The sequence below is a fragment of the Silurus meridionalis genome, chromosome 24 (assembly GCF_014805685.1).
Source record: "Silurus meridionalis isolate SWU-2019-XX chromosome 24, ASM1480568v1, whole genome shotgun sequence".
Classification (NCBI taxonomy): Eukaryota; Metazoa; Chordata; class Actinopteri; order Siluriformes; family Siluridae; genus Silurus; species Silurus meridionalis.
The window spans coordinates 19738467-19754357 of record NC_060907.1 but is presented as its reverse complement, the minus strand read 5'-3'; the positions used below and the strand labels follow the sequence as shown (position 1 = coordinate 19754357).

General features: G+C 36.9%; 2 protein-coding genes across 4 annotated transcripts; one reads left to right on the top strand and one right to left on the bottom strand.

The window, feature by feature from the left end:
• The first annotated feature begins 756 nt into the window (after positions 1-756).
• On the top strand, positions 757-8038 carry LOC124377953 (interferon-induced GTP-binding protein Mx1). Of its 2 annotated transcripts, XM_046837364.1 has the most exons (12): positions 757-1532; positions 2294-2446; positions 2671-2825; positions 4007-4145; positions 4241-4439; positions 4616-4694; positions 4777-4899; positions 5046-5187; positions 5308-5466; positions 5594-5670; positions 5748-6002; positions 6731-8038. In XM_046837364.1, the coding sequence occupies exons 1-12, from the start codon at positions 1343-1345 to the stop codon at positions 6953-6955; spliced, it is 1896 nt and encodes a 631-aa protein (XP_046693320.1). In that variant the 5' UTR covers positions 757-1342; the 3' UTR covers positions 6956-8038. The 2 variants fall into 2 exon arrangements, with proteins under 2 accessions (XP_046693320.1, XP_046693321.1); XM_046837365.1 differs by lacking the exon at positions 757-1532 and having other exon boundaries at positions 2343-2446; positions 2606-2825.
• A 1336-nt stretch (positions 8039-9374) lies between these two features.
• Positions 9375-12429, bottom strand: LOC124377768 (PEST proteolytic signal-containing nuclear protein-like). 2 transcript variants are annotated; one of them, XM_046837035.1, is made up of 5 exons: positions 12297-12429; positions 11230-11456; positions 10601-10669; positions 10456-10511; positions 9375-9870 (listed from the first exon to the last, which is right to left on the bottom strand). In XM_046837035.1, the coding sequence occupies exons 1-5, from the start codon at positions 12337-12339 to the stop codon at positions 9762-9764; spliced, it is 504 nt and encodes a 167-aa protein (XP_046692991.1). In that variant the 5' UTR covers positions 12340-12429; the 3' UTR covers positions 9375-9761. The 2 variants fall into 2 exon arrangements, with proteins under 2 accessions (XP_046692991.1, XP_046692990.1); XM_046837034.1 differs by having other exon boundaries at positions 11230-11459; positions 12297-12401.
• Positions 12430-15891: the final 3462 nt, after the last annotated feature.

Genomic DNA, 15891 nt, shown 5'->3' with positions numbered 1-15891 from the left:
TCTGAAATCATTTGGAAGCCAAGAGCAGCATCTTGCCGGGAGTTGTGTGGGGTGTCCACGCAAAATTTAAAAAAAAGAGAAATAAAAATAGTTTTTTGTTTTACTGCTTATTTGCACGGTCATGTCAATTATATCATGTCACCATGTGGAGTCAATTAACTGGGTCAAGACTTTGAGTGTGTCTTTGAGTACCCTCACTCATACACTCAGTGGCATTGAAACGTCATCGTATTCTTGCATATATAATCATTTACAGCTTTTAGAAAATGACAAAACGGTTAACAGCGCCCTCTAGTCGTTAACGAGGTCATCTTATTCAGACAGAATGACGTAATTTTGTGTTTTGGACATTGTTTTGGCTTGGCATTTATGCTTTATGACTTAGTTTGTCCCTTGACTACTACCAATACTAGCTCTGTGCATATTGCAAACACACACACACACACACACACACACACACACACACACACACACACACACACACACACCCTTTACAATAGGAATATTAGCATAAACCCAGTCTACCTCTGCAGGTCTTTGTTTTTTCTTGCATTTGCGCTATCATAACTCTATACATTCCTTATGTTTTTTATAATTTATCAACGTTTGCTTGGCTGATTCACATAATTTAATGGCAGGGTGTAACAGACTGTTTATTGTTTACATAAAAAAAAAAAAACTTTAGATATTTTTCTTTTCCAGATTAATGTTCATGACCACAGTTATGTGGCCACAGGTGTTCTTGTTCTTTCTGGTGTCATGTTGCAACCCAGTCTCACGGCATTCCACAAGAAGAATAACACCTTATTATTGTGTTATTGTGTGTGCAAATTGTAGCCTTACAATTCCTTTAAGTACATCCTTTTGGCACATTTTACCAATATATAGTGTGTAGGTATTAAACCTGCCTAAATATAAAATATTTGTTCTTTTCTATTGACTCCTGCCAGGAAACGAAACCTAATAAATAATTAAGACTGTGGTTTGCTTTCGTTTTCCGCTTTTCACTCGGTAAGAGTCGATTCACTCAGTAAGAGTCGATTCACTAAAAGCACGGTTGTATGACTTAAAGTTATTGTGTATATTTGTGTATATATTTTGCTATATGGCGATAACTAATTTTACTAATAATTATAAATATTTGCTTTACTTTGGCTAAAAAAAAAAAGGTTTTTTTTGCGACTCTCAGGATCGACTCGTTTTGAGGAATCATTCATTGGGGTTTGCATGACAGGTGGAGCATCTCTGACCTAACAGGAACACAGAGGGAACCCAGCTGTGTACAGGGTAATAAACCAAATCAGTTTTATTTCTAACATTTATTACTCGGATTTGATCCAAAATGAGCGCGTGCCTGAGTGAGCAGTATGAGGAGAAGGTGCGTCCGTGCATCGACCTGATCGACTCTTTGCGCGCCCTCGGTGTGGAGAAGGACCTCGCGCTGCCGGCCATCGCCGTGATCGGAGACCAGAGCTCGGGGAAGAGCTCGGTGCTGGAGGCGCTGTCCGGAGTCGCGCTGCCCCGTGGGAGCGGTGAGAAAAACATGGGTCCAATTATCAAAACAAATCTTTATAATGTGTATATATATACTGTTTATAAAACATTTTATAATGTATTCACTATATTGCCAAAAGTACTGGTCATAAGTTTGGTCTGTATTTTTGATCATTTTTTAAACTTTTAGGCCATTTCTTTTGAAATGTTATTGTTGTCTGACTAAGGATAGGGGATGAGCGAATAGGCAGCAGCTACTATTGGAAAATCTCTTCTTTCGGCTTCTCCCATTAGGGGGCGCCACAGCGGATCATCCTTCTCCATAATCTCCAAAATTGTCACTGCACAATGCAGCTAGCTCTATTAGCAGTGTCACGATTTAAGCGTAATGAAATGAATGAAAAGTGTTATATTTTAGATCTGCTGGTGTTGCATCAGATTTGACTATTACTGTATAACCAATCTTGTTTTTTTCTACCTAGTTTGATCCCATTAAAATGACCCCCTGTCTAAATGTAAGTGGGTACATGAGGTCATATACAGTTACATCAAATGTAACTGTGGGAATGTTAGCGTAAGTTGTATTGAAGCCGATGACGGTACTTGATATGAGGTATTTGATCCTAGTCATCTTCATCTCTGGACCTTACCAGTGGTTGGAATTTAGCAAACACAACACAATTTCACATTCTATCACCTACATTTCCAGCTACCTCAAACACAATAGTTTCACTTTCACCAGGTTCAAATGTATCCACTAGAAATCGCACACCTGTGCTGATTTGATCTCTACAAACAGGTATCGTGACGAGATGTCCACTTGAGCTGAAGATGAAGAGGAGCAAAGAGGAAGATGTCTGGCATGGAAAGATCAAATACAAGAAAGACCATGATCAGGACTTCGAGGAACAGTTTGAAGATCCGGCAGATGTGGAGAAAAAGATTAGAGAAGGTAGTGTGTGTTCCAAGTGCATATTATTATCACGCATGCTTGGTCATTTTGTTTTGACATGTTCTGCAATGTTAGCTAGCTTTGTTTGGGCTTTTCTCTGTCATTGTTTAGTTAATTTGGTTGGTTTTGGCTAACACCGTTTGTGTGTATTTCTTAAAGCTTCATTTCTGTAGTCATGCACCCAGATGATTCCTGGTATTATCGTTCGTGTGTGTTCTACTCAGCTCAGGACCATATGGCTGGGGTTGGTGTGGGCATCAGTGATGAGCTCATCAGCCTGGAAGTGACGTCGGCTGATGTTCCCGACCTTACACTTATTGATCTGCCTGGTATTGCCCGAGTTGCAGTCAAAGGCCAACCAGAGGACATTGGAGAACAGGTAAAGCATCTGCTACTAAGTGATAAATACAGTCTATGAATGAATAAATAAATAAAAGACATGACATAAACCTAGTGTCTGTTGAGGACACTACTGTAATCTCTGTTCTGAGAGGAAACAGTGCCTAAAGCAGCTTCCTGCAGAACAAATAGAATTTGATCATTGCTAGCAAAAAAAAAAAACCTTAGTAAAACCGATTAGGGGATGCAAATAATTGCAGGAAGTACATTGCCCTTGACAATTCTGTAACAGTTGTACACAGGCACTCCCATTCGGCATGTACCACAAAGCTACCACTGTGTCCACAGTTACAGTTCTGATATCCAGATATCAGTGGTGGCTCTTGCATTTCAGCCCCAAGCCTTAGGTGGTGTCCTACCTGAATCAATCCACCTCTTGACACCACAGCTATAGAAACAGAGCGCTGCATCTCATACAGCGAGAATAAATGGCATTACCAAAGCAAGAAACCCAATAGACAGAATTCAGTTTCATCAGATGCCCCGGGTTTCCTGTGTTCATGTATTTTTTCTGTGCATTATGATTGATTATGAGGCAAATTGTAAGTCAAATTCTTCAAGAGCGGAAAAGCTCAACTGTTTTGAACTGTTTTTGCACACAATGTCCAGCTTTTTTAGAATGCTCGATCTTCTGTAAATGTAATTTCTTCTCCTCTTTTATCCATTGGGGAAAGAAAAAACATCTGTTAAATCCAGTTTGCTTTGCTACAGATGTGGGTTGCGAGCTCTGACCAGTATGCTCTCTGACCATCTAATTAATGGACATTTAAATGCATATGTTTTGGTTGGCTTCTAGGTGGCTTTGGAGTAAGCAAGTGAACAAATCTGATTGGTTGAAGCAGCAGCAGCTGTTAGCTACAAGATGACTGCAGTGTGCACAGTGATGGCTCAATGCAGACAGATACCTTTGAACCCGGCAACATGTGATGTGAGAGTTGAGATTTGATTGGATAGAAACTCCAACCATCTGAAAGAAAACATCTTCACTCAGATTTGCTGCTACTTGCAGCAGCGCACCCGAGAGGAATGCTATATAATGAAGAGAATATACTATTATATAATATATAATTTAAATGAATTTCATGGGCAAAAAAGAGAAGGCCCTGACGGCCTGCCACTGCTAAATATAGATACTAATACACACTATTGACTTTTATTCAGATTAAAAGGCTGATCAAAAAGTTCATTACAAAGCAAGAAACTATCAACCTGGTGGTGGTGCCATGCAATGTAGACATCGCAACTACTGAAGCGCTGAAGATGGCTCAGGAAGCTGATCCAAATGGCGACAGAACCCTCGGTTTGTGCTGTGTTTTCTACAATACTTTTGAAAATTGAAAATAGATGTCTTCATTGAGCATTTATGCATGTGTGCGTTTCTGTCGATTATAACAGGCATCCTAACAAAGCCCGACCTGGTGGATAAAGGCACGGAGGAGACGGTGGTGTCCATCGTCCATAATGAGATTATTTACCTCACTAAAGGCTACATGATCGTCAGGTGTCGAGGGCAGAAAGAGATCATGGACCGCGTCTCGCTGCAGGATGCCACTGAGAAGGAGAAGGACTTCTTTAAGGTCCACCCACAATACAGGTGATATGTTTTACTGTAGAAACTTCAAATTGTTCCTCAATGACAATTAATTGAGACTTAGAATTTATATTGGTACTTTTTGGATTTGAGTAGAGATGTTCATTATATATATATTTGATTTGGATTTTAAGTCATATCTGTGAATGTCAATGGTACTGCTTACAATTTTTTAACAGCTTGCTGTATGAAGAAGGAAAAGCCACCATTCCCAACCTGGCTGAGAAACTCACACTTGAACTCGTCCATCACATTGAGGTAAAAGATTTGTTCTATGATGCCAAGGATTGTACAGTAAACAATACAGTCCACTCTGGTAGTAACATGTGTATGTGTTTAGCTATCTCTGCCACGACTGGAGGAGCAGATTGAAATAAAGTTGGCTGAAGCCCAAAGTGAACTGGATCGCTATGGCTCAGGGCCCCCTGCAGAACCAGGAGAGAGAGTGGTTTTTCTGATTGATGTAAGTGATGGACACCAATATAAAAAAGCAATACCACTTATTAATAACTAAGCAAGCTAGTCAAGACAACACGGTGTCATTATTTCAATGATCTCATAACTGAATACAAAAGGTTTTTTAGTTTGACCTTTTTTAATGTGTTTTAGAAAATCACAGCATTCACTCAGGACACCATTAACCTCACGACTGGAGAGGAGCTGAAGAATGCCCAACATCTCAACATTTTCTCAGGCCTGCGGAGGCAGTTTTCTCTCTGGAAGTGTCACCTAGACAACTCCAGAGAGGCATGTGAGTGGTGGTGTGACGATAACATATCTTAGATTGTAGGGACATTTTGTTTGCCCCCCCTGCTTTCTGGGTTGAAAAGTTGGAAGTGTTAACATTGTATTTCTTGGGTAAATTAACTAGTTGACATGATGATCGAGAAGGAGGTGAATGAGTATGAAGAAAAACACAGAGGAAGGGAACTCCCAGGATTCATCAACTACAAGACCTTTGAGGTGATCGTGAAGGACCAGATCAAGCAGTTGGAGGAACCTGCCATCAGGAGACTGAAGGAAATCTCAGGTATATGGCATGCCCTTTTTTTTTTTTTTAAGACAAATGATCAGACATGCACTTCTTTGTGTGGAGAGAGACCTTTGGTCTTACATCAATGTTTATTAAAGTATATTGTATTTACATCTGTCTTTAGATCTTATTCGGAAGGGCTTCATCCAACTGGCTCAGTACAGCTTCTTGGGCTTTCCCAATCTCCTCAAAATGGCAAAGGTAGGTCCCCATATTTACACAAGGAAGTACCAGATGATAAAGTATGATAAACATGAAGCCCATTGTTGTTCCTATAGACCATGATTGAGTGCATAAAGCAGAAAAAGGAGTCTGAGGCCGAATCAATGCTGAGGACTCAGTTTAAGATGGAGCTGATTGTCTACACCCAAGACAGCATGTACAGTGACACACTGAGCAGGATGAAACTCAAAGAGGAAGAAGAGCATGAAAATACTCAAATGATCGGGATTGCTTCGTGTAGTTTTTACAATAACTCGGACAACAGAGCCACTCTTTACGAACTGACGCGTCACCTCAAGTCCTACTACAGTGTAAGTGTTTATTTATTTATTTATTTATTATTTTTTTAACCTATGGCTTATTCTGTCTTGTGACTCGCAACATACCATGTAGTGCCGGTCGGCTTGGCTGATGTGGCAATTATTAGCAATTTTAGCTTTATTTGAACACAATAAAACGTCACAATTATATTACCAAATCTTCAATACTTTATGATGGTCATTTTAATATTTATTACAAGAATTCAAGTTTTTTTTTCAGGCAAGTACATAATAAATCTGTCCAAATCATACCTAATAATAAACAAATCATGCTAGAAAAAAAGTAAAAACAGGCTTTAACATGAGCCATATTGACTTACCTATATGGTGATTGATGTGTCAGATATTGGATTAACCATGTGATGCTCCAGGAGCAATTGATTTCTATTGTAATCAACCTTTTTAAACAACTCGAACGCAACAAATGTTTCTCTCAGCCTTAATACTAGGAAGATCTTGTGATTTGCAACAAGAATGTACACACACATGTTACACATTCCAAAGGTTGTTATATTGGGCATGCATTCGTACATACTATGAAAAGCACTATAAAGAACAAGAGAAAACTAGCTTCAGATAGCTTTAGTGCAGTTGTCTAGAATTGGTCAAACTTTATGAACATAGTCAGCTATTCGTTTTCCTTTATAAAACATGCTTTTTAAGTTTTGCATCAAAACTACAAGTTTTTAATTATTTTCCCTTATTGAACACGTGTTTAGATTGTGATTAAGCGTCTGGCTGACCAGCTGCCGCTGGTGATGAGGTACCTGCTGCTTCAAGAGCTAGCGGCACAGCTGCAGAGAGAAATGCTACAGCTCATGCAGGACAAAAACAACACTGATCATCTGCTGAAAGAAGATCACGACATCGGCAGCAAACGCACCAACCTCCAAAGCCGACAGAAGCGCCTGATGGAGGCCCGCAACTACCTGGTCAAGTTTTAGAGTGAAAGGTGATGTCTATTTTTTGGAAATATGCTATTTAAATAAGCTTATTCTTATTTAAATACTTAGCGTTTCAGTCTAAACCCTATCGTTTTATGTTTATTATTTCATTTGAAGAACTTACTTATGTGAACTTGAAGTTTTGCTGAGATCATCTTCATACAGTGAAGACCAAAATTTAGTTTGTTAGACCCAACTGTTCGCATATATTGCAACATTGGCACTGGCACAATGGCAAGCACACCAAAATTAACAAAGGGGTATTGACATCAAACATGGTGCCTCTAATAACAACTATCCGCTATGTTGACCTAAGCAGTTTCACAACAGTGCCACCTACTGTTTGAGATATGAAGATTTGATGTTTTTGCTTATAATTTCTATAATAAAGTCATGAATCTGGTGGCTTTAGATTTAGTGAGACATAACAGTTTTAATATAACTCATTATGACTGTGGATTATAATGCTTTACTTTACAAACCCATTGGCTAATCGCTACAAAACTCTGTAGGTATCATCATTGGTAAGCTCTGAAAATACTAAAAAAACAAATAAAATTAATGAATAAAACAAAATTTTAAAGTTTTATGTTAAAACCCCAAAGCTTTGCTCTGAACATCATGAATTTTGGTAAGTAAAAGCATCTTATAATTCTAAGGAAGCATGCAGAATTCTACAGAGCTTGGGTAATATGTATTGCATAGCAGTTCTAAATGTAAAAAAAAAAAAAAACCTTTTTATGCATGCATGTAAAGATCTTAAAGTGCTTGAACACCGATTTTATATATAAACACCCTCCTGTAGTGCATCATTAAACTCCACTTCAGTCTAGTCTTATATATAACATAATAGCATGTTAAAACCTCTCAATAATGGGAGACAACTCCACTAGTGTTATAATCATATAATCAGATCAGAAGTTGAAACTATATCCAGTGTCCTAAGTCTGTTTCTAAACATTTGGCATAAAAACTGATTGAAATGTTGACCTTCTTAAAGGTTTTGTATTGTTTTCTCACTTACCCTGTCTTTATACATGAGGTAAGTGTTGTATACTCTATAATAAAGAATTATTAAATACATTCTAGGTAGCTAAATCATCACTCTTAAGTATTATCTAACTTGTGTCTATAATGTGAATCTATAATGTGCAAGGATTAATGTGATTTTAATATATAGTGAGCGTTTTCTTAAATAATGGCACCATATCTGTGGAAGATGTTGACACTTTTAATGGTTTTATCATGTTTTCATCACCAAATTCCATTTTTAAATGAATTTACCTTCAATCATGTCTGAAACATTCAAAGCGGATGACAGGGTGGAGAGGGGAGTTGTGGTATTGTATGAGGGTCTGTTTTGTCAGAGAAGTATGTGAGGGTGGTGCAGGACATGTATGAGGACAGCGTGACAGCAGTGAAGTGTGCAGTAGGAATGACCGACTGGTTCAAGGTGGAGGTTGGACTGCATCAAGGATTGGCTCTGAGCCCTTTCCTGTTTGCAGTGGTGATGGACAGGTTGACGGATAAGGTCAGACAGGAGTCTCCCTGGACTATGATGTTTGTGTATGATCTTGTGATTTGTGGCGAGAGCCTGGAGAGGTGGAGGTACACGCTGGAGAGAAGGGAATGAAAGTCAGTAGGAGTAAGACAGAGTACATGTGTGTGAATGAGAGGGAGGGCAGTGGAGGGGTGCGGTTGCAGGGAGAAGAGGTGGAGAAGGTGGAGGAGTTCCGGTACCTGGGATCAACAGTGCAGAGTAATGGAGAGTGTGTTAGAGAAGTGAAGAAAAGAGTGCAGGCAGGGTGGAGAAGAGTGATAGCAGAAGTGATTTGTGATAGAAGAGTATCTGTGAGAGTGAAAGGGAAAGTTTATAGGACTGTGGTGAGACCTGAGATGATGTATGGTTTAGAGACTGTGGCATTGAGTAAAAGACAGGAGGTGGAGCTGGAGATATTTAAGTTTTTGTTGGGAGTGACGACGATGGACAGGATTAGAAATGAGTATTAGAGAGACTGCGCATGTAGGACGTTTTGGAGACAAGGTGAGGGAGGTGAGATTGAGATGGTTTGGACATGTGCAGAGGAGGGACATGGGGTATATCAGTGGAGACACCAGGAAGGAGGAAAAGAGGAAGACCAAGGAGGAGGTTTAAGGATGTGGTGAAGGAAGACATGTAGGTAGTTTAGTTGAAAGAGGCAGCTGTATAGGACAGAGTAGTATGGGGACGGATGACCTGCTGTGTCGCCCCCTAATGAAAGAAGCTGAAAGATGATGATGCATGGTATCCATATTTTTTTTTGAGGAAGTGTTCCAGGTGTATGCTGATGACATCACAAAGCTGTGTTTGGCCTAAAGAAGAACTCATGTTCAGCGAAGACAAAGGAGAGAATAAAGTGACAGAAATAAGACACTTCCATAACTCATCACTTAGATTTAATTCTTTCCCCAAAGAAACCAACACACAAAGAACAAACACATTAATGACGCCACATTATTTATCAGCATCGGAAATTCACGTCGTCTTAATAATCTACTTCCTTATTGCTAATAATGTCTGTCTAGTCATTGTTTGGAACTACAACTGAGCAAATAGGTTAGCTGTGATACATCTGGAGGAAAAGTCAATGAAAGGGTATGATTCTGTGGTAAAAACAACAAAAAGTGGCATCAGAGTGGGAAAGTCTATCACGTATGTACATGTACACATATTTTACAAAAGTCTGTCAGAGAAAACAAACAAAAAACAAGGGACAAAAATAAAAAATAAAAAAAAAGACTGGAAGCAGATTTAGAACAGAGGGAGTTATTGGTCCGTCTGTGTTTTGAGCTTCCTCTCCCAGAGCTTCTGGTGGTCGGAGAATCCTTGCTTTCCTTTGTTGAAGGAGTTAGGGCCTGCTGAAGTCGGGGTGTCCCTGTAATTACAAAGTAGAAAAATGTGCTTTTATTATATAGAATGAAAGAAGACCAGCAGTCACTTGTTGGCATTCAGGAAAATGTATAGTCAAGGAACATCCAACTATAACTGAGATATCGCTGCAATTCCTGTGTCATTAGGAACCTTCACCGCAACCATGAGAAATGAGAACCCTGAGCAGGTTTACGAATTTGTGACCTACAGCGCCACCTAGAAGTGAATTTTGACACAGATTCTTGCTTATGAAGAGGTACTCCTGTTATCTACAAAATATTGATCAGAATGTGTCACACTGATGCTGAGGTGTGCTTTTACTTCCTGCTTGGTGGCTCTGCCAACAAATTTGTTTACAGGTTCTTGAGAATTAGTGTTTTGGCAGAGCCTTATGATGATGTGATCCAGATATGTTGACGTTTGCACATTATTTATAGAATAGTAAAAAAAAGATCTTAGAGCGTTAAGATAGTTCTCTGTACATTTCATAAAAAGCTTACAATGAATTCTATAGACTGCCCGAGCCTCCCAATGTGGAATTCAAACACAAATCTAAGTGTACCTAAGAAAAAACAACAACCCAACAAACCTCCCAATGTTCTTCATCCTCATCTTCGCTTCTGGAGGCATCTCCTCTGGTTCACTCTATAAGGACAGACGAAGGCATTTCACATCAAACCGCTAATGTCAATCCCATGACACCTGCCTGTCAGTGTCTGAGAGAAATTACTCACGTCATCGTCGTCATCGAAAACAGACGCAGGTTTCTTGGAGGGTAAAATGGGCGCCACTTCCTTCGGTTTCTGGAAAAGATCGACACGCTTCAGAGAGACGTCTGTCACTTTTGAACCACAATCGAGACAACGGAAATAACGGAACGGTCAAGTACTTCGTCACTGAAGTTGTGAGCTTGCTAACAGGAGACTCAGCGATATTTTACAGTGCAGGCGGGTCACGTTTTTAGCTAGTTTGCAGAATCAGATAACTTTTAATTGATGGGGGAAAAAAAATAACATTTTCAGGTGGATGTTGAGTGTTGAATTGTAGACCGGCACCTGGTAGCTCAAGGAGTCGACTCCAATGAGTGAGCAGAGTCACAATACATAAAAATCAAGCCAAGGTTTTTTTTTTTTGTAATTTAATTATTTTATTTTTTTAAAGACTATATGCTAGCAAGTGAACATGATCTATGATTTCTTGGCTCTTAATTGGATATGCGGTCTGTCAACAACTTTAGCAAACAGCAAAACAAATTCACTTATTTATAGTTAATATAATTTTTGTAATCAAAATGAACTACCATATATAAGTCATGATCACAACTGGTACACTACTAGCACGTCTTGTTATTAGAATTACTCACGCTGACTCCTAGCTTGATGGAAATAGGAGCAGGCTTCTTAAAACTACTGAAGCCTGCTTTGGGGATTTTAGGAGGCGCAGGCTTGTTATGGAGCTCGTCCTTGCTGGCTGCTCGCTTCCCCAGACCTCCTTTCCCATCTGCTCCTTCTCCTGCTCCTTCTCCTATTCCTCCTCCAGGGCTGTTGGAGACAGTGTTACTTTTCCCACCGTTTGCCTTCTCCTCCGCTCCTGCTGGAGGCGAAACAACTTACCAAGGTGAGCGACTGTAGCCGTGGTGGCCAAAGGAGAGCTACAGTTACCTGTAAGACGAGGGACGTCAGGAGGACCTGCTCAGAAGTGCTGCTTGAGGGGGGGCTTCCACCTCCATCAGTTTAACTAAACTAAAATCATTTTTTACTCAGCGTTCACATTTTCCCCTCTGCTCTACCCAGTGACCTCGCGTTATACCACAGCGCTGCTGAGGAACCCAGTCGGTTCAGAAAAACATGATTTCGTCCGAATGCTTTCAGCATGATTGTAGGCTAAACCTCATGCAGGTAACTGTGAATGGATAAAAACGGACATGCCATTCTTTTGTAGACATGAGCAAATCGCTGTGGTATAAACCAGAAAAAGAGATATAAATACGCTGTGTATAAATACACCACCCTGCCGTTGATTAGTTTCCTACACCAGCACGCCCTAGGAGATGTTTTACTGCTGACACTGTAGATATACAAGTAATAAACATGATTTATACATGGACTCTGCAGTATGCTGAAATGGTGGCCATAAACTCTATCTAGCTACACATTAGATTAGTGATCCTGACGCAAATGAAAACATTTTGCTGATGCTAATAATAACAATAATAATGATAATAATAATCTAGCCCCTCCCCCGAAACGGCACAGCGAGCTAACGTTAGCTTAGCGCGCTAGGCCTAGTTAGCTTCTTGCCACCATTTAGATAATTTCTGCGCTTTCATGCAATCATAAACAAATTGACTTTAAACCGCTACAACTGGGCATGTTTTTTTTCCCCTTTCTTTCTTTGTGCTATAGTGAAAATGAGCGTTAATAATTTCACCTCCAGCCCGAGGTCCATCGCCGCGGTGCTGCACAGCCGCCATTATAATGCAAAAAAAAAACAAACAAACACTTCCGGAAATGGACCCGTGTACGGGTGCGGCAATAGTACAAACCGAGTCCGTTCACCAAATTCCGTTTCGCTTTCGAGTTGAAGTCGCGATTGTACAAATAACACAGGCACAGAATTTGTCTGCTTGTAGACTATATGGAATAATATAAATTGTGTAAAAAAAAACAAAAAAAATCAGTTGTAGCTTGTGAAAGTTAAGGTAATTAAAGAGAAATATCGAAGAACAAACAAAACAAGAACAAAACCGTTTTCATAAATAACATTTACAAAAAAAAACCAACCTTTAATTCAAACTAAAACTGACCAGTGCACGAAAACATCTTCGAAAACTTATTTCAACTTTACACCCAATAAATATTTTTTATTTAATCCAATTAGTTCTCTTATACTAAATCAAGTTGTCAAGCCTATTTTCAAAATTCAGTTCAAAATCAAAACATTACATAAGTTTTTTTTTTCACTGTTATAGAACTTTTTACTTTTTTATAGAATTGTATTTCTCAATTCATTATTTGATGAAAGACAGATCAGAACAGAACAATTTTTTTGCCACTTTTAAAATGATTTTTTAAGGTAAAGGGATCCTACTGACAGATGGCAAACATGTTTGATTTGTTTGGTTTTTAAAGTTGAATTACAAGAAGGGGAGAAGAGGTAAAAAAAATAAGTCAAAAGGAAGATAGAAGTAAAGATTAAAGAAGCAAAGAGATAAGTGGAGGAGAATATTTAAGATCTGATGTCATAGTTATAGCCAGAATGCAATTTGCAGATGATAAAATGCATTAGATCAAGATAAAGTGATATTTTAAAGAAGTACAAATATACTTACACGTACAAGAGAGAAGTACCAAAAAGAGGAGAGGAGAGCTGAGTAGAAGATAGGATAGAGGCAAAGAGAGGAGAGTATGAGAAAAAGGAAAGAAAAGAAGAGGAAGATAGAAGGAAAACAGAGAGAGAAGATGAATGAAGGGAAAAGCAGAGAGAAGAGAAGGGGATGAAAAAGTAGAGGAGAGAACAGGAAAAAGAGGAAAGGAGATTAGACAGACTAGAAGAAGAAGAAAAAAAAGAAAAGAGACTAGAGAAGAAATTAAATGCAATGTTCTTAATTTGTTTACTAAAACATAAAATGGCAGATGGTGTTTGTGATCAATGTTTTGGTAGTGTGGGTTCTGTGTAAAGCTGCTTTGAGACAAAGTTCATTGATAAACATGCTTTATAAATAAAAATAAATTGAATAGTGCTTACAATGATAGTATTGTGTTGTGCTATAGTATTGTGTTATGTAATTGCTTAACCCAGCTTCCTAACATTGCTTGGATATGTGAATAAAACATTTAACTAATATGTAATGTACATGTTACAATTACAAAGCCCTGTTAACTAATACAGTTTATGATTAAAAGAAATATCATATATAGGCGATGCCCTCAAGGAGTAAACTTCAGCAAAATTGTTGTGTAATTGTAAAAATGATTAATAACAGTTTGAAAATTTGCAACAGTTTTTTTTTCAGAGAAAAAAACATTGTAATAATGTAATGTAATAAGTAACAATAACATTGTAATAACAGTGTTATAACTATGTAAAACATAATGTAATTACATTGTAATAACATTAAATTTTTGGCAACTAGTGAAAAACCTGATGTGTAATACCATTGTAATAACTTTGTAACTGCTTTGTATTAACTCTGTATTAACATTGTAATAACTAAGTAATTACATTGTAATAACAAATCCAAATTTTGACAAGTAAAAACCTGACGAGTAAAAAACAATGTAATAACTATGCAATAACTATGTAATTACATTGTAAGAACAGATCAAAATTTTGGCCAAAAAGAAAAAACCTGATGTGTAATAACTATGTAATTACATTGTAATAACAGATCAAAATTTTGGCCAAAAAGAAAAAAACCTGACGTGCAATAACTATGTAATACCTATGTAATTACATTGTAATAACAAATCGAAATTTTCGCAAAAAAGAAAAAAACCTGACATGTAATAACATGTAATAATGTAATTACATTGTAATAACGGATCGAAATTTTGGCAAAAGAGAAAAACCTGATGTGTAATAACAATGTAATAACAATTTAAACTATGTGATAACTATGTAATTACATTGTAATAACAAATCGAAATTAGAGCAAAAAAGAAAAAACCTGACGTGTAATTACAAAGTAATAACTGTAATAACTATGTAATTACATTGTAATAACAAATAGAAATTTTGGCAAAAAGAAAAAAACCTTACATGTAATTACAATGTGTTAAGAATGTAATAACTTTTTAATTACATTGTAATAATGAATTGACATTCTGGCCAAAAAGATAAAAACCTGACGTGTAATAACAATGTAGTAACTATGTAGTAACTATGTGATAACAATGTAATAACTATAATAACTATGTAATTACATTGTAAAAACAGATGGAAATTCTGGCAAAAAAAAGATAAAAACCTGACGCGTAATAACAATGTCATAAGAATGTAATAACTATGTAATTACCTTGTAATAACGAATCAAAATTTTGGCAAAAAAGAAAAAACCTGATGTAATAATCATGTAATAACTATGTAATTACATTGTAATAGATAAAAATTTTGGCCAAAAAGAAAAAAAAACCTGATGTGTAATAACTATGTAATAACTATGTAATAACTATGTAATTACATTGTAAAAACATCAAAATTTTGGCCAAAGAGAAAAAACCTGATGTGTAATAACTATGTAATAACTATGTAATTACATTGTAATAGAGCGAAATTCTGGCAAAAAAATAAAAACCTGACGTGTAATAACTATGTAATAACTATGTAATTACATTGTATAAACAAATCGAAATTTTGGCCAAAAAGAATAAACCTGACGTGTAATAACCATGTAATAACTATGTAATTACATTGTAATAACAAATCAAAATTAGGGCAAAAAAAAAAAAACCCTGACGCGTAATTATAATGTAAAAACTAGGTAAAAACTATGCAATAACAATGTAATAACTATGTAATAACTGTAATTACATTGCAATAAATCAAAATTTTGGCAAAAAAGAAAAAAACCTGACGTGTAATTACAAAGTAATAAGTATGTAATAACTATGTAATAACTATGTAATTACATTGTAATAACAAATAGAAATTTTGTCAAAAAGAAAAAACCTTACATGTAATTACAATGTAATAACTATGTAATAACTATGTAATAACTATGTAATTACATTGTAAAAACAGATTGACATTCTGGCAAAAAAATATAAAAACCTGATGTGTAATAACAATGTAGTAACTATGTAGTAACTATGTAATAACTATAATAACTATGTAATTCCATTGTAAAACAGATCAAAATTCTGGCAAAAAAAGATAAAAACCTGACGTGTAATAACAATGTCATAAGAATGTAATAACTATGTAATTACATTGTAATAACGAATCGAAATTTTGGCAAAAAAGAAAAAACCTGACGTAATAATCATGTAATAACTATGTAATAACAATGTAATAACAATGTAAT

Coding starts and splice junctions, on each gene's coding strand:
- LOC124377953 (XM_046837364.1), top strand. CDS start 1,343: ATGAGCGCGTGCCTGAGTGAGCAGTATGAGGAGAAGGTGCGTCCGTGC. Junction 4,695..4,776: donor AACTCGTCCATCACATTGAG/GTAAAAGATTTG, acceptor GTATGTGTTTAG/CTATCTCTGCCACGACTGGA. Junction 5,188..5,307: donor AGACAACTCCAGAGAGGCAT/GTGAGTGGTGGT, acceptor TAAATTAACTAG/TTGACATGATGATCGAGAAG.
- LOC124377768 (XM_046837034.1), bottom strand. CDS start 12,339: ATGGCGGCTGTGCAGCACCGCGGCGATGGACCTCGGGCTGGAG. Junction 10,670..11,229: donor CCATCAAGCTAGGAGTCAGC/GTGAGTAATTCT, acceptor GATCTTTTCCAG/AAACCGAAGGAAGTGGCGCC. Junction 9,871..10,455: donor AGGATGAAGAACATTGGGAG/GTTTGTTGGGTT, acceptor TTGTAATTACAG/GGACACCCCGACTTCAGCAG.